Raw genomic sequence first — 18,377 nt, 5'->3', positions numbered from 1 at the left:
CCCCCAATCCCAGGCCTCTAGACTGTCACAGAGCCCCAGCTTGAGCTCCCTGAGTCATACAGCAAATTTCCATTGGCTATCTATTTTACATATGGTGATATATGTTTCCATGTTACTCTCTCCATACATCCCACCCTCTTCTCAGATCAGTTTTAAATGAAGAACAAGTTCCCACTATTTTAAACCTCCCCAGAAAAAAACTCCTTTGGTAATTTGAACCATTAAGAATTAAATCATGTACATCTGGATAATCAGGTTCAAAGAAACATCTATATGTCTTTAAAAAGCAGTCTGTACTTATATATTGACAAACAACAGCAATCCTATCTTCTTACTGAATTTTCCAGATGTTTAGCTAGACATTTTTGGAACACCTGCAACTGGAGTTTGGCGGCTCCTTTGTGTGTATCCTGAAGGCTCAGTTTCATTATGCAACAATTAGCTTAAATGACTGGTAATTAGGCCTATCTGTAGCTGTTAAGGGGAAAAGAAATGTCTCAGGGGTGGTCTCCAAAACTATAAGGAAAATAAAACAGCTTTTGCTTCTCGTTTTCAGTACTTGTGAGGCCTGCCTGCCATCATCTCAGAAGAGACTCCAGATTCCCAAATAGTGAAGTCAACAATCTGTGAAGGGTCCTTTCTGAGGCTGTTTTCCTTACCTGGCTACAAAACAGAGGCGGACACTGAGCAGCAAAGCACTGGGCGACCCCGTTTCTACACACACACTTGGCGCACCGACTCAAAGGCCAGTCCTCCCCGTCTTGAAACACACGGCCTTCGTAGGAACAGGATTCTGGAAGGTTAGAGCAATAAGGGTTACTGAGGGTGTTGCACAACCTAGATAGCATATTAAAAAGCAGAGACATTACTTTGCCAACAAAGGTCTGTCTAGTCAAAGCTATGGTTTTTCCAGGAGTCATATATAGATGTGAGAGATAAACTATAAGGAAAGCTGAGTGCTGAAGAATTGATGCTTTTGAACTGTGGTGATGGAGAAGACTCTTGAGAATATCTTGAACTGCAAGGAGATCCAACCAGTCCATCCTAAAGGAAATCAATACTGAGTGTTCTTTGGAAGGACTGATGCTGAAGCTGAAACTCCAATACTTTGGCCACCTGATGTGAAGAGCTGACTCATTTGAAAAGACCCTGATGCTGGGAAAGATTGAAGACAGGAGGAGAAGGCAACGATAGAGGATGAGATGGTTGGATGGCATTACAACTCAATGGACATGAGTTTGGTGAACTCTGGGAGTTGGTGATGGACAGGGAGGCCTGGCGTGCTGCAGTCCATGGGATCACAAAGAGTCAGACAGGACTGAGCGACTGAACTGAACTGTGCCACGATCTCAGGGCTGGCTGCATCTACACCAGTGCAGTCACATACAGTCTTGTGCTTTGGGCACGGTGCAAACTAGGGGACCCTGGGCTTGGGGTATAGCTCTGGAGCCACTGTATGGAGTTCTTAACTTTCTCTCTGAGTTTCCTAAGTGAAGTCTGGTGGGACAGGTAGCACTGCAAGGGGTTTGGAGCCTCAGTTCATGAATGGCCCTACCTCCCCCTGCCTCATTTCCTTCCTGGGTTCTCAGGAGCCTGAGCCCAAATTTGTGCTCAGTGAAAGCTGCCACCCTCTACCTGTATTGGGGACCTGGGTACAAGTGCCTCAGGAGTGCACACACCCTAAGCACCAAGTAGCAGGAGGGGTCTAGGGTGCCTGAGGAGGACTCACCCAACCAGCAAATATCCCCATGCCTAAGGGTGGGTGACATTAACAGCAAATTAAAAACATGACAGGCTCAGAAAGATCTTGGAAGAAAAACCAAAGCTTCCCCACCCTGCTTTTTGAACAAGTGAAGTGAAGTCATTCAGTCATACCTGACTCTTTGTGACCCCAAGGACTGTAGCCTACCAGGTTCCTCCATCCATGAGATTTTCCAGGCAAGAGTACTGGAGTGGGTTGCCATTTCCTTCTCCAGGGAATCTTCCTGACCCAGGGATCGAACCAGGGTCTCCTGCATTGTAGGCAGGCACTTTACCATCTGAGCCACTGGGGAAGTCCTTTTTGAACAAAGAGCCCTGCATTTTTATTATGCACCCAGGAAATTATGGGGTTGGTGCTGGCTGATCCTCCAATCTCTCCAGGCAAAATGTTTCCAATAGATTTTTCTCATGGAGAGTCAATCAGAAATTCTCCTAAAATGTAAGAAAGGAGCCCACAAACCCAGACAGCCCACCCTCCACCCAATCCCTAAACACTGTGGTTGGAATATTTTTCCTTGCAGGCTTATCAGCCTAAAGTTGGCTGGCTGTCTTTTTCTGGTGGGTGACAACTGAAATGCAGGAGGAAATGCATTCTACTTTCCTCATTCCCTTACCATACTTTGCAATCCCCAGAATGGTTCTCCAGGGTAAATGGTGGCCCGGAATGGAATAACTAGGAATCAGAAAGAAGCCAGAAGTCTTTTTAAAGAGAAAAGGCAAGATTACAATGTAGCTTCCAGGTACTACTTAAAAAGAGTAATTTGAGCTATTATACACCAGGAGAGAATATAATACAGCAATGACAATAATTTGTATTTGTCATGAAGTATATGCTACTTAATTATAAAAATGGAAAGGGATACATAACTCTAAAATGTAATAAAACGGTACTTGGTCCAAGCATGAATTCTAAGTAGAAGGCTGGAAGCACACGCCTGGCTTGCTGGGTTGTGCCTCGGTTCACAGGCAGGCATAATCTCTCCATCAAAGACGCCATAAAGACAAATGAAATACTGCTTCCGGCTCAGTGTGTTTTGGAGAAAAACATGAAATCTTAAAGACCAGCCATCAGACTTAGTGTTGTGATACTACTGATACCCAGAAAAGTGATGTTTGTTCTTCTGTCCACCAAAAGCCGTAGGAACTACCTGGGCCTTATGGAATCATATCAAAGGATCTGATCCTTCCTCCTTTCCTTCTCAAGAGCTGTGAACACAACAGGTTGCATCTGGCCAAGACAAAATAATAAATCAGAGAGCCTCAGCACCCTGAGTTTGGAATGGAGCTTAAGGATTTGTTCCAACCTCACGGTTTACAACATCACTTCCTGCCAAGTGCAAGGCTATGACTTGGTTCCAATAAGGAATGGGGTCAGGGATCTTTGAGCCACACACTAGGCAAGAAAGAGAAGGTGTCACCAGGTAAACCTCACAGGCAAAGAGGGTCTCTCTCTACAAGCTCATACTCACTCCCAGAGCCCACGCAGACTGGGCAGCAGCTCCCTTCGGGGATGAATTCCAGCTCCTGGTATCCACACATCAGTGGTGGGCACGGTCGGGGGGCACATCGGACTTCCCCGTGAGTACAAGAGCACATGCTGCAAGAGGAGGAGGCCCATGCTGTCCCGTGCTGGGTGAAAAGAAAAAGAAAGTTACTGTGAGAACACAGACTTGCATTTGAGCAAACAGAAACAAGCCTTCTCTTAAAGAAGTGAATGATGGAGCTCCAATAAGACAGAAGATCTAGGCTTATAAAGGTTGAAATCAGGGTTTGCAATATTCCAAGGCAGAAACCAATTTAGCAATTGATTTTAATTTTCCTTTTTAAAAATTTTATTTATTTTAAATGAAGGATAATTAATTTACAATATTGTGATGGGTTCTGCCATACATCAACATGAATCGGCCACAGGCATACATGTGGCCCTCTCCTTCCATCCACCTTCCTCCCCACCCCAGCACTCCAGGTTGTCAGACCATAGGCTTTGGGTTCCCTGTGCCATACACCAAACTCCCACTGGCCATCTGTTTTACATATGCTAATGTATATGTTCTCAATGTTATTCTCTCACATCACCCCACCCTTTCCTTCTCCCACTGTGTCCAAAAGTCTGTCCTTTACATCTGTGTCTCCTTTGCTGTCCTGCACGTAGGATTGATAGTACCATCTTTCTAGATTCCATACATATGCGTTAATGTACAATATTTATCTTTCTCTAACTTCCTTCACTCTGTATAATAGGCTCTAGGTTCATCCACCTCATTAGAACTGACTCAAATGTGTTCCTTTTCACAGCTGAGTAATATTTATCCTTAAGATTTTATGTTTGAAAATTCCAAAAAAGCACAACAATGAAAGAAAAATCACCCCAATCCCATTATTTAAAAAACTTCTGTGAGGACCAAAGTAAAATGTGCACACAGGCACCCATACCTATTGAATTCTTTACACTAGCTACATTGTCTTCAGCGGCTCTCACTCCAATTGTTTCTTTTTTTGCCTTTTACCCTGATAAGTGTCCACACTCCCATCTTCTCTCTCCCTGACCCCAGTCTTCTCTCTCTCTCTCCTATCCCAGAGATCTTATGGTTCCAGGGAAGGTGGACTAGCCAGCAGAAGGCACCTGTCCAACCAGTTCTCCCACAAATTGTAAAGCCAACTCACTCCTGGTGTGGGTGCCCATCTACACACACCAAATGTTCCTGGTCCACTTTAGGCTAGGACACCACATTCCCAAAGCTGGCACTGTACTGATGATCTAACATATCCATGCTTTGATACATAACATTTACTAACTACCAAAAGTATCTAAGGGCTTCTCTGGTGGCACAGATGGTGACAAATCTGCCTGCAATGCAGAAGACCTGGGTTCGATCCCTGGGTTGAAGATCCCATGGAGAAGAGAATGACTACCCACACCAGTACTCTTGCTGGAAATCCCAGGGACAGAAGAGCCTGGCAAGCTACGGTCCCTGAGGTTGAGAAGAGCAGGACACAACTGAGCAATTAACACTTTTCAAAAGTATCTAAATAAGCCAAGCTCAGAGGGCAGTGGAGAATCTTGAATGTAAAAAGCTACAAATATGTCAATTGTTTGGGGAAGTAGCTGTCAAAATATATTATGTTCTCAATGGCAGAGTGGAATGACGGTGGCCTTTTAAAAGATGTATGCAAAAAAGTGAGCTTAATCAATAAAGTTTCCTCCTGTAACATTTTCTTAAATAGTGCCTTCCTCTGCCTGTATTAAATGTAATATATGATGAAATCTGATTCTGCACAAATCATATATAGGCTTCTACTAAGAACATCCCACGTTCTAGGTGCTCAGTCACTTAACTATAATCTGGGGATTTCAACTGTGTCACTGAGAAGCATGGAAAATAAACATCCTCTTGCTACTCCTCAGGCCAGCATCCAGAAAAATTATTCACCCTCTCTCAAACACAAAAGAACTCTGTCTTACCTAAACAAGTCACTATGCCTTTATTGTGCAAATTGCTGCCAGGTTGCAAGCCTGCCAAGTTTGACATTTGGGAATTACTAATAACCTGTGCTATTACTGTACCAATAATAGTAATAGGTTGTCACAGCCATCTAAATTTTTGGGAACCAAGTCCTTGCCTTACTATCATAAAGATTACTTTCCCAGGACCTACTGGGAGTACCAGAGGACAGGAATGTAAGGAATGTACTGAGTTGGATGAACCAAAGGTTTCCATGGAAGTATATGTGTTCTTGGATCACAACTCAGTTCTCCCTGCCTTGGGGACTATGAGTGTGCCACCTAATCTTTCTAAATTGCAGTTTCCTGGTAGAGAAACCTGAAATGGTATGAAGATAACCTACTCACTTGGCTACTGTGAAGGCTGCATGAGGTAGTTGTTAAAGAGGCAGCAAGGGAAGTGGCACGTAGGAGATGCTGAACCCTTTCCCCATGAGTCCACGGCTTTCCTACTCCTTTTCACACCTATGTGCTGCCTGTGATCATGGCAACAGACCTGGATGCCAAGGCCAACTCCTCTCCCATCAATTTTTACTTCTCCTATAATTAAATGTAAAACTTCAAATTTAGTACAGCATATAAATAAATGGGCAAGTCCACAACTGGCTAATAAACTGTTAGCTAATAAAACATAGCAGGCAATTGACTTTTATGCTTTAAAAGGCCCAAGCATAAAAGCAAAGGAAGAAATGGTAGGAGAAAAGCTGATACATTCTCATGCGTTAAACTGTTAAAAGTGAAATATATTGAAAACATTGTAGAAAAATTTAAAAGGTAAATGACAAACATTTTTTTAATGCAGATTATATTAATTAGAATTATACTCATATATAAAACCATTTACAAGCAATAAGAAGAGACTGGAGGCGAGATCAAAATGATAGAGTAGGCAGATTCTGAGTTCACTTCCTCCCATGGACACATCAAAACTGCAACTACATATAGAACAACTCTCTTTAAGAAAAACCTGCAGGCTAGCAGAACAGCTCTTCTACAATTAAGGGTATAAATAAAAAGCCTCATCAAGATGGGTAGGCGGGGACACATACCCCTGGAAGGGAACCCCAAAGCAGAATGGAATATCACAAACTTGGAGGACCTCCCTAAGGAGTGAGGAATTCAAGCTCTGCACTGGGTAGAGCTCTACACTGGGTCCCATAGCCCTGGGACCTGCTCTGGAAAGATGAGGCCCCACAATTAGATTTGAAAACCTATGAGATGGACATCTATGAAAGCCAGAGAACTATAGGAAACCAAGACTCCCTCTTAAAGGGCTTGTACACAAATTTACTTTCATTGAGTGCCAGCACAGAGGCAGCAGTTTGAAAAGTTGCCATTCTAGTCAGCCTGCTAAGGCAGCCCCAGCCCACCCTCGAGCCTGGGCCCACTCCAACTCTAACCATCCCACCAACATGGCAACCCCAACGCAGCCCAGGAGAGCCATGGCTGGTGTCCACTTCAGCTCCAGGCATCTTGCCAGGGATGCCTCAGCCCAGCCTCAGTTCAGTTCAGTTCAGTTGCTCAGTTGTGTCCGACTCTTTGTGACCCCATGAGTTGCAGCACGCCAGGACTCCCTGTCCATCACCAACTCCTGGAGTTCACTCAGACTCACGTCCATCAAGTCAGTGATGCCATCCAGCCATCTCATCCTCTGTCGTCCCCTTCTCCTCCTGCCCCCAATCCCTCCCAGCATCAGTTTTTTCCAATGAGTCAACTCTTCACATGAGGTGGCCAAAGTACTGGAGTTTCAGCTTCAGCATCATTCCCTTCAAAGAAATCCCAGGGCTGATCTCCTTCAGAATGGACTGGTTGGATCTCCTTGCAGTCCAAGGGACTCTCAAGAGTCTTCTCCAACACCACAGGTCAAAAGCATCAATTCTTCGGTGCTCAGCCTTCTTCACAGTCCAACTCTCACATCCATACATGACCACAGGAAAAACCATAGCCTTGACTAGACGGACCTTAGTTGGCAAAGTAATGTCTCTGCTTTTGAATATGCTGTCTAGGTTGGTCATAACTTTCCTGCCAAGGAGTAAGCATCTTTTAATTTCATGGCTGCAGCTACCATCTGCAGTGATTTTGGAGCCCAAAACAATAAAGTCTGACACTGTTTCCACTGTTTCCCCATCTATTTCCCATGAAGTGATGGGACCAGATGCCATGATCTTCGTTTTCTGAATGTTGAGCTTTAAGCCAACTTTTTCACTCTCCACTTTCACTTTCATCAAGAGGCTCTGTAGTTCGTCTTCACTTTCTGCCATGAGTGGTGTCATCTGCATATCTGAGGTTATGGATATTCCTCCCTAAAACCCACCCTACCCCTTCTGCTCCACCCCTAACTGGCCTGCCAAGGCCACCCAGCACATGAAAGCTACATTGGAAACACTTCTACACGAGACCACAGCTCCAAGAGCAGGAGAGATAACAGTTTCACTGAATTCACAGGAACAGACACAGAAAATCAAATGAAAGGAGCACATAAAGCAATTCGTTCCAAAGGAAAGAACGAGATAAAACTCCAGGTAAAAAAACTCAAATGAAATAAAGGTAAGTAAATTACCTGATAAAGAATTCAAAAATTTGAATTCTCTATTATAAGCATCATAAAGATGCTTATAGAAATTAGGAGAAGAATAGCAGAAAACAGTGAAAACTTCAACAAAGAGTTAGAAAATATAAAAAAGAAACAATCAGAACTGAAGAATACCATAGCTAAAATTAAAAATACACTAGAGGGTATCAAGAGCACTAGATGATATGGAAGAATACATAAGCAACCTGAAAGACTAATAGAAATCACCCAATCACTACAGAAAAAAAAAAAAAAAGACTTTTTTAAGATGAGGCTAATTTAAGACAGTATCAAGCATACCAACATTTATATTATCAGGGTCTCAGAAGGAGGAGAGAGAAATAAAGGGGCAGATAACTTACCTGAAGAAACAATGGCTATAAATTTCCCTAACATGGGGAAGAAAATAGCCTCAAACAAGATAAATCCAAAGAGATCCACGCAAACACATATCATAATTAATGCGGCAAAAGATAGAGAATTTTAAAGGCAGCAAGAGGAGTACAATGCATAATACTCGAGAGAAATCCCATAAGGCTATCAATTTATTTTCCAACAGAAACTTGGCAGGACATAAAGGAGTGGTGTGATATATTTAAAGTACTGAAAGGAAAAAACTCATAACCAAAAATACTTGATACCAAGGCTATCATTCAGGATTGAAGGCAAGATAAAGAGTTTCCCAGACAAGCAAAAATTAAGGGTCCATCACCTCTAAACTGGCCCTACAAAAAGTGCTAAAGGATCTTCTTTAGAAGTAAAGATTATAACTAGAAACAAGAAAATATATGAACAAAAAAAGTCTCATTGGTAAAGGGATATACATAGTTAAGCCAAAAGATCAACTACTTGAAAAGCAAGTAAAATTTAAAAAACAAAAATTGTAAAAGCAACCATGACTACAATTTATAGTTAAAGAGTAGAGTAATAAATGTAAAATATGACATTAAAAACATAATAAAACATGTTGCAGGGGAAGTAAAAATCTCGTGTTTTTAGAATGTGTTCAAACTTAAGTGACTATCAGGTTAAAACCAAGATATTTGTAAACCATACAGCTGATATGGGGTTAATATCCAAAACATATACATGTACAGAACATATACAACTCAATATTTTAAAATCCAATGAAAAAATGGGCAGAGGACCTGAATATTCATTTTTCTAAAGAATGATGCAAAGATAGCCAACAGGATGGTGAAAAGATGCAGGGCACCACTAGTCATGAGGGAAATGCAGATCAAAACCACAGTGAGATACTACCTCACACCTGACAGAATGACTGTTATCAAAAAGGCAAGAGGTAACAAGTGTGGCAAGGGTATAAAGAAAAGGGAGCCTACATGTAACGTTGGTAGGAATGTAGTTGATATAGTTATTATGGAAAACAGTGCGGAGATTTAACTTTTGAGGGAAAATTACAAATAAAACTACCATATGATTCAATAATTCTACTTTTGGTATTTATCTGAAGAAAACAAAAACACTCATACAAAAAGATATATGCGTGCTAATGTTCATATCATTGGAACATTCTTAATGACAAGATATGGAAGCAACCTAAGTGTCCATCAAGAGACGAATGGGTAAAGAAGATGTCACACACATGCACACACACACACACACAAATATTACTCAGCCATAAAAAATGAAATTTTGCCACTTGCAAAAACATGGATAGACCTAGAGGCTAATTACGCTTAGCGAAATAAGTTTGATAGAGAAAAAGAAATACTGTATGATTTCACTTATATTAATATATGGAATCTAAAAAGAATAAACAAAACCAAACAGAAATGGACTCAGAGATACAGAGAACAAGCAGGTGGTCATCAGCGCAGAGGGAGTACGGGAGAATGGTGAAAGAGGCCAAGGGGATTAAGAAGTACAAACTTCCAGTTGTACTAATAAAATAAATAACTCATAGGGACATAATGTACAGCATAGGAATATAGTCAATAATACTGAAATAACTTTGCATGGTGACAAATGGTAACTAGACTCACAGTAGTGATCGTTTCGTGATATATAAAAATATTGAATCACTTTGTTGTGCATGTGAAACTAATACTATATTGTAAGTACACTGGACTATATTTCTTAAAAAAAGAAATAAAACCCCAGTGAAAAAAATAGCAACAAGCTTATAGAATATTCAACTTAAATATAGAACGTTATTAACTACAAAGAAATATTAATAAAATTAAATTATATATTTCAATATCAGATATGAGATGTGTTTAAAATTCACAGTAAAGCTCCAGTGGAGTGGGACTCTCCTACGCAGAGACTTGTCTCATGATAGCACCTGGAACAACTCTGCCAGGCGGCAACTACCCTAGGTAATCAGACTTGACAAAAAGCTGTACTATTAGTAATATTCCCGCTGCGTTTATCTTTAGACAGAGACAACTTAAAATTGAATTTTAATGACTGTAGATGTCACAGCTTCAATACTGAAATTCTTTAGATGCTTTGACCTACTAATTTCACTTTTAAGAAGTTATCTGAAAAAAATGATCAATGACACACAAAAGAGTTTGAATACAAAGAATTCCATCTCATTGTTCATTACAGTGAAATTGAAAATATTTTAGTGAATATTGGAAGCTACTCAAAAGCTTAATAATAGGCACATAATAAAGAATAAATTACATTCTAATAATAATAAATAATAATAAACCACATTCTCCAAGAGTATGTTGGGGAATTATTTACTGCATGTTATATAAAAATTAAGCCATAAACTGTACACAGAGTATAATTACAATTATGTGAAACCATGCATATCTCTATCAATCTACCCATCCATATTCACTACCATTTCCCCTTCTCCCCCTCAAAAGACAACTGAGGAAACAATAGTGGTTTTCATAGTTGGAGATAACTAGTGGATTTTTTTTCTGTTTGCATATTTTGTCCACATTTTCACCAATAAACTAACACTCACTTTGTCATCAGAGAGCAGAAGTACTATTTAAAATATCTAATAAATCATTTATAAATCTTAAATAAGTAAAATTTGAAAGCATCTTATAAAGTAATTAGAAGTGAACATCTTTATCCTACTAAAAGTTAAGAGATTGCTTCTAAACATCCAGACATTAAAACAAGAGCTCGTTTTTGTTACTACTGAGAAACACTAGCTGTTATTTCTCAAACATTTGCAATCATATCACCTCTCAGACTGAGACCACAAAAATTAATTATAATAACAATCTGTCAATCACCAAAGTGTTTTCAACTGTAAGGCGAGAGGGCTATATTAGCTCATCTCTTTGGTACCTTCAAGCTCTCCAATGATGTGAATCTATTATCTATCTCAAGAGACATAAAATTTAAGCAACAGATTCTCCCTTCACAATAAGCCTGAGAATTATGGGAATAACAAAGAACATTTGTCAGGGTGATTTCACTCTTGATGTCAAAGCCACAGAAGCCAGTGATCCAAACTGAACAGAATGATGGAGAAGAATAACTCTCACCTCTCTGAGAAAAGTCACCTTCACTTTCATCTCCTACTCCTATTCCTAAATCAGTGACACCTTTCTCACCAGAAGGAGACCAGAGATCAAGGAGTTTGATACATGCTGATAGATAGCTAGATCATAGGTAGATAAAGAAGTAGGCAGATAGATGGTAGATGGATAGATAGATAGACAGATGGATGGATAGATAGATGACAGATAGGGGACAGATATTAATAGATGAAAGATAAACATTTTTTTAACCTCACTGTGTTCTCTATAGTCACAAATGTTTTAATTTTCATGAGCACAGTTAACAGCAAAGAAAGCTCTGTAAAATCAAGAAATAATGCATATACAAAGCAATACTCCCATAAGACCTGTGTTGTAGCTGTACCATCCCAACATCATTAATAGCTTTCAGAAACATGAGGCTTTGACACTGGGCAAAAGCACATTCCGCAGACAACATCTTAGACATATTCTTTTGCACAGCCAAATAACAAGTCGGGTTGGCTGTTGACTTAAGTCCAAAGGAAAGATACGGTCATAAAGTATTTGCCTGGCTTACAGACAGAACAAAAAAATAATTTTTCCTTATATAATTTGTTCCTGTTATGATGTTATAGATCCAGAATACTAAATATCTGGGGATGTTTGGTGCATATTGTAATTAATCCTCTACTTTGATGAAAACAAGGCTGCAGAATTCAATATTCATCTCTTCCCTCACACACATAAATTAGATCTCCTTTTAGCCTCACAGCCAGGCAAAGCAAGCAGACTTCTTCCACGCTCCTATGCTCAATCAGATGCGGGCACTGGGGCATTACCACCTGCCACATTTCTCTTTCAGCGAGTCTCCAAGCACCATCTTCTCAGACAGGACATTATCTGGTGCTGAGATCAAATTAGTAAAGAGGAAAAGAAAGAGGTTAAGGTCCTTTCTCCTCCCTTTCACAAGCTAATTTGTGGGGAAAAGACCAGGGAAAAAGCATTCCAACACTCTAGGAAAACATATTTCAGGCTTGTCTCCCTAACTGGTTGGCAAGGCTGGGCAGAGATCCAAAAGCTAATTTGAAAGGATAGCTTTGGGAGGTCATGGATGAAACAGTCTCCCCAAATGCTAACTGTAATAAGCCCATGCAAAACTCTTAAATAACCTGGAGTCGGCCAAAAGGCTCAAGTGTTTTTCTCACTCCAAGGAAAATGTGGGGGCTTGTCTGGACTTGCTGGAACACCAGGCCACGATGCCAGAAAAAGAGGTCCCCTCATGAGGCGAAGTTGTTTCATTAAAGGTGGCCTTGTCGTGCCACCCTGAGCTCAACCCAGTCTTGATTCTCCTTCCCTTCAACTCTATTCTCTGGGGACGGCATTGCTGTAATAGATTCTCTTCCCGCTACACTTACTCTACCCTAAAGCCACTTCTAAATCTCTCTTTCAGAGGAAAGCTTCCACTTCACCACTGCAAAGCTCTCAAAACATCAGGCTATTTTATATCTACAGGGAGAGAGACTCCATAACCCGCCCTATGGGATGCAAGCCAGAGGCTAAACAGAGGATTACCGACGTTCAACAAGAGAAGCAGTGCTCTGGAAACTGCTTTCTAAAAGAAGCCAAGGGAGCAAAACAGAAAAGGCTCCAAGATTCAGGAACAATCCTAGTGATGTAAGTAACAAGGGGAGATTCAGACCCAACACAGACAAGCATTTAACCCACTCAAGGAAATGAATAACATTAAGAAGGATTTGGCAAGCATCTAAAAAGGTGAAGAAAGAGAGGAAAAAAGAACAGAAAGACAAGAAACATGATCATTTTAAATTGATTAAGACTGAAAGTAGAGGATTTTATCTCAACTTTAAAAAAGCTGTTCTTCTATTTCTATTTGGAGAAGTAGACCACTAGGGATTTGCTTTTCTCCTTCAAACTACAGTTCCTGAAATCTAGCCTTCTTCTCAGTTACATTAAGTTGCAGAAATATAATTATAACACTTTCCGGGGGAGTAAATTCTGAAAGTTGCATATGGGAAAACAAGCATGCACGCTATCTTACCCAGTTTAGAGCTTTCCGTGTGCTGTGTTAGAAGAGAGGTGAATTGCAAGGGAGGCGGGGAGAAGAAGGACTTTCAAAACTCTTCCTGAAAAAGTAGAAGGTCAAGCAGATTTCTAACTAACCCATCTGCAGATCTGTGGTCCTTGAGCCACCCGCCAAACAGGTCAGGTGGTCAAAGATCAACGTGCCCGTGGGACAAGGATATGGATAAGCTGGAGCAGGATTTACTCATTGCTTGAGTCCTGATGTTTATTGAGCACCTACTCTGGGAAAAGTTCAGTGCCAAGAGTCAGGTTAGGTGGGGGGTAAGGAAGATCACTGTGAAGGTAGACAAAATATTGTCAATGTTCTCAGAAATCTTAAATCAGGAAAAGAAGATCTCACAAGTGCAAGAACAGAAGACAAGCATGCAAATGACAAGTGTCATTAGAGAGGCTATGCAGAGAGTCATTGAGCTCTGCTGTCCCAAGTCCCTGATACCCTCTTACTTGAGATGTTTGCTGTTCCTCCAGATCCTGGACTTATTTTACATCCTAGGGCTCCCTCACTTGAAAAGTTCAGCTTGGGAGTTTTGACCTTGATCCATACACCTGTTCTAATCATTATGAACTTTTGTTAATTCCAACACCAGCCTGCCCTGCACACCTTCCATTTCACAGGAGGTCCTCTAGCGTGGTTTCCAGCACCCTACATAACACTGAATTGCATGCATGCATGCTCAGTTGCTTTAGTCATGTTCAACTCTTTGTGACCCTATGGACTATAGCCCACCAGTCTCCTCTGTCCTTGGAATTCTCCAGACAAGAACACTAGAGTGGGTTTCCATGCCCTCCTCCAGGGATCTTTGCCACCCATGGATCGAACCCGCATCTCCTGCACTACAAGCAGATTCTTTACTGCTGAGCCCACCAGGGAAGCCCCAGATCAAGCAGCACAGGGTGACACATGGTATGAAGACACAGATTCTACGGATTACACACCATGCTATTATTTGGCAGCACATGTGCTGACATGAAAGAGTGGCTTCCTCGGGTGATGTGCAGCCAGTGGCTAAGTGAGGTGATCCTGTCCCAGGGGAATATGCACTGTCCCAGCTGAGTTTTAGGTATGCACCCTGAACAGCAGCCAAGACTAGGTATATCAATTCTGGCTAACCTATGCTCTCTGCTGAAAGGGTAGAGACACTAACTTGGAGAAAGTTTTGTATGAGGTGGAAGATGAAGATTAAAGCAAACAGTGTCTTTCTATCACACTCAGCTTCACCTGCTGCCTCAGGGGAGTATGCCAGCATGAATGGAGATGAACTGTAGCCACCATTTTCAAAATTTCTATTATAGTCCTTGCAATGGTCCTTTTAAACCAGTATTTAATATCTCTAAGCTAATCCTGCAGGATCTGGAATGAGAAAGTGTAATAAAAGAACTTGAGGGTTGATTCCTAGTATTATGGTGCTATGGGCTTCTCAGGTACCCCCAGTGGTAAAGAACCCTCCTGCCAATGCAGGAGACTTAAGAGACTCGAGTTTGATCCCTGAGTCAGGAAGATCCCCTGGAGGAGGGCATTCTCCCCTGGAGAATCTTATAGACAGAGGAGCCTGGCAGGCTACAGTCCATACGGTTGCACAGAGTCGGACATGATTGAATCAACTTAGCATGCATGCACTGTGGTTCTAAATGAGGGAAGTAGGCATTTTCATTTTGCCCCTCTCCCCAGGGGAAAGATGGCCACGCCTACAGACAGTTCTGGTTGTCAGGACTGCAGAGGATACTAACAGATGATGGGTACAGAGAGGCTGGAGATGATGCTAACCATCCTATACTGCAGAGGATGGTCCTCATCACAAAGCTTATTGTGTGCATAGTGCTGAAGTTTACGAACTCCACACTGAATGAGGAGTCAGAAGACCAGGGCTCTAGGCCAAGTTACACCACCTATTGGTAATACATGGGGCCAGTATCTTCCATTCTTTGCAATCCAACTCTTCCGTCTTTAACACAGGAGTCATCTACTCAGGGTTGTTCATAAAATCAAGTGAAAGATTTATGTGGTACACAAAGGCAAGGTGGCCTTTTATTATTCAGCATTACAACTTATTCATCATCAACATTCTCAGACTACCCTTTAGACAGACACAAATTCAATCAGCAAATATTTACCTGGGCCTCTGAAATAAATAGGACAGTTTTAATCTTATCCAAGAAACCTAAGTGCCCACGGAAAGTCAAATAAGCCTGAGGTCCTCCCTAGCCCAAACAAAGGAGAAAAAAAATCCTCCCTTGTCAACACAAGTTTAGCATTCAGCTTTCCTTTGTCAATGATCTACAGACAAGGAATCAACCACAGGTTAGAAAATACTTACCCCATGAATTTTCTTTTCATGATGGCAAGATCCAGGCATCCTTGGCACACATTCGGGGCAGCACTGGTTAGCAGGTATTTGAAGCACTTCCCCCTGAACATTTAAAAGCAGCTCAGTGTAAAATAGCAGCAGTGAACACAGTCATATCGAATTCACTGAATCTCATGAGTTGCCACGGGTGACAACAATAAACAGGATAACCAGAATACACTAACAAAAAGGACTCTCTGTCATGATGAGCTTCTCTCAGAGCTACTGAGCCCCGTTGTGAAAGTGGGTTCCTTGAAAATGGTCTACATCTTTTCACATGTAATGAAGGATTTTCTTCACTAGAAATATAGAAATGCTCCATGTGAATGTCAGACCAGAAAAGCAGTTGGGGGTGATAGAAGAGCTGTATTTCCCTGTAACAGAGAAGACTTGGGCGGCATTAGCCACAGAGTTGGCAGCTCTTCTAACATGTTATAGAGGCCTTATGGAGCCAGCAACGGGAGGGCTATGGGGAGGAGGAGAGGAGAGGGGGAGGGGGAGCTGGAGTTCTAATGTTGACTTTTACCTGGAGCAGAGTAGCAAAGCACAAGGGGCAGGTGATGGAAGGACAGAGCTGGGAGAGGAAACAGCATCTCTGTGGAGGTATCACATGTACTGCGGGTATCCGGCTAGAATTCCTGGGCTCCAATAAAGATCTACATTGTTTAGCAAGGCCTCTGCTATTGCAATTGTGTTTCGTATCAATACGTGATGCTTTCAAGAGAATAGACATCCATATGATACCCCAAGATTTACTGGGAAGTTGTCATATGTTAACTAACCATTTCTTGGCACTGTGAAGGATCTGTTTATCTAAGATGATTAAAACTGTGGCACGTATGTGGGTTTTTGGGACTTAATGATCCTTCTAGATCCTCTGGGGACTTTCCTGGGGGTCCAGTGGTTAAGAGTTTGTGCTTCCAATGCAGAGGTCACGGGTTCAATTCATGGTCAGGGAACAAAGATCCCACATGCCACATGGCATGACCCCACACACACAAAATAATAGCCTTCTAGACCTCCGGATTTATCCTGCTCTTCCACTTAGCATTTCCTCAAGTCTAGAAATGTGGCAGAACAGGGAATTAGTGATTTTGATCAAAAATGGTGGTAAGAGATCCTGAATTAACCAGGAAATCATGACCTGTCCACAGAATAAAAGTCTACAAAGAACTCAGCTGATAGACTCTAAACATTACATATATTTTAATATTTCTCTGCTACTTGGGGCTGTGGCCATTAAAAAGAATTATACCTACAAGAGAATGTTAATGTACATACAACAATTACAAATATAACGACATCTACAATATGTATATTCTCCACCCAATAAAGTGGGTGGAGAATAAAACTATGATTTCACAACTGTTAATCCACTAAACAGATAAATACATGAGTAACAGTGATCAACAATTTCTTATTTGCTTAATAAAGGATAAAACATATGGCATGGAATTTCATAAAATTGTATATACAGTGCAACATTAACGACTACTCACAAAAGTGCCCTCTGAACCCCAAGTAGAACCTATACTTATCTAACTTCCACTGAGACAGTAAATATAGAAAATGTATTAACCTAAATTCCACTGAGCATATAGATTTAAAATGAGATAATCCAAGTGTTGCTTATATTCTAATATGGAAGCAGAGAGAAAGGCAGGCAAGATGGAAGACTTCAAGGGATATTTTATGCCCCAAGTTAGCTGTCTTTGATTTATATATCAGATTTGATTTATATGTTTATATATCTATCCTCAGATTTGCCCCTCAAAACTCATTTTATGAATATAATATTCTTTATTTGTGAGTAGATGTTCCCTATTTTGAGTGTTGACCTATTGACTTTCCGTGGGAACCCAAAAGAGGTGATTTGGGGCTAAAGGAGGAGCAAAGAGTTTGCATATAGGACTTGGAGAACGAAAGACTGGGAATTCTTGTTACCTTAGCCTGTAACCATGCATAGCTGCCCGAGTTGTGGGATGCATGGAACACATAAGCCTATTGCCCTGTAGGCTTTGCACTGGGAGCTTAGGAAGTGGTGGCTTGGGCACAAGATACCAATGAAGATTGCTTGCCTAGGATCTAGAGGAACCAACTAACAATAATGATGATGATCATGGGATAATCACAGCTAAAACAGAGTACTTAGAATAGCCAGGTACTCTTCTAAGCATATTATACATATGTATATGTACATGTATATATATATAATTTATCACAACAACTTGATTAGGTAAATACTCTGCATTGAAGTTTGCAGCCAAAAATCCCTCCATGCATTAATAATACAGTACCCTTTTTCATGGCATTGTCCTCTCTGTATATATGTTTTTCAGAAATCCTGAAGGTTGGCTCCAGGCTAGACAGTCAATATTCTAAAAGCCTCTGTTCTCATTCCTTGAGTTTGTCTCATATCTGTCTGTCTCTCTCTGACCTTTTTCTTTGACTCTATAGCTAGCTATTCTATATGGATACAGGGTAAGAATACAGAATCTATTATATACAATGATATGAAAAATAGATGCTAGAGAGAGAGATACAAATATTAAACAGAACTACAATTGACATTAGGTTATTTCCAGTTAATTCAGGAGCAAAACATAAATGGCAAAATAGATTTTTAAATTTTT

The 18,377-nt window shown here is 40.9% G+C and overlaps 1 protein-coding gene across 2 annotated transcripts in view; it reads right to left on the bottom strand.

The window, feature by feature from the left end:
• FRAS1 (Fraser extracellular matrix complex subunit 1) overlaps positions 1 to 18,377 on the bottom strand; it is a 516,652-nt gene that overhangs the window by 296,216 nt on the left and 202,059 nt on the right. For both annotated transcript variants that reach the window (XM_069594438.1, XM_069594439.1), the window contains exons 4-6: positions 15,715 to 15,807; positions 3,231 to 3,390; positions 660 to 793 (exon numbers count right to left, since the gene is read on the bottom strand). In XM_069594438.1, coding sequence (XP_069450539.1) covers positions 660 to 793; positions 3,231 to 3,390; positions 15,715 to 15,807 — 387 coding nt within the window. The remainder of the gene's footprint in view (positions 1 to 659; positions 794 to 3,230; positions 3,391 to 15,714; positions 15,808 to 18,377) is intronic.

Source organism: Ovis canadensis, chromosome 6 (genome assembly GCF_042477335.2).
Source record: "Ovis canadensis isolate MfBH-ARS-UI-01 breed Bighorn chromosome 6, ARS-UI_OviCan_v2, whole genome shotgun sequence".
NCBI lineage: Eukaryota > Metazoa > Chordata > Mammalia > Artiodactyla > Bovidae > Ovis > Ovis canadensis.
Note: the sequence above shows the minus strand (reverse complement) of the source record. Positions and strands in the feature narration are given on the sequence as shown.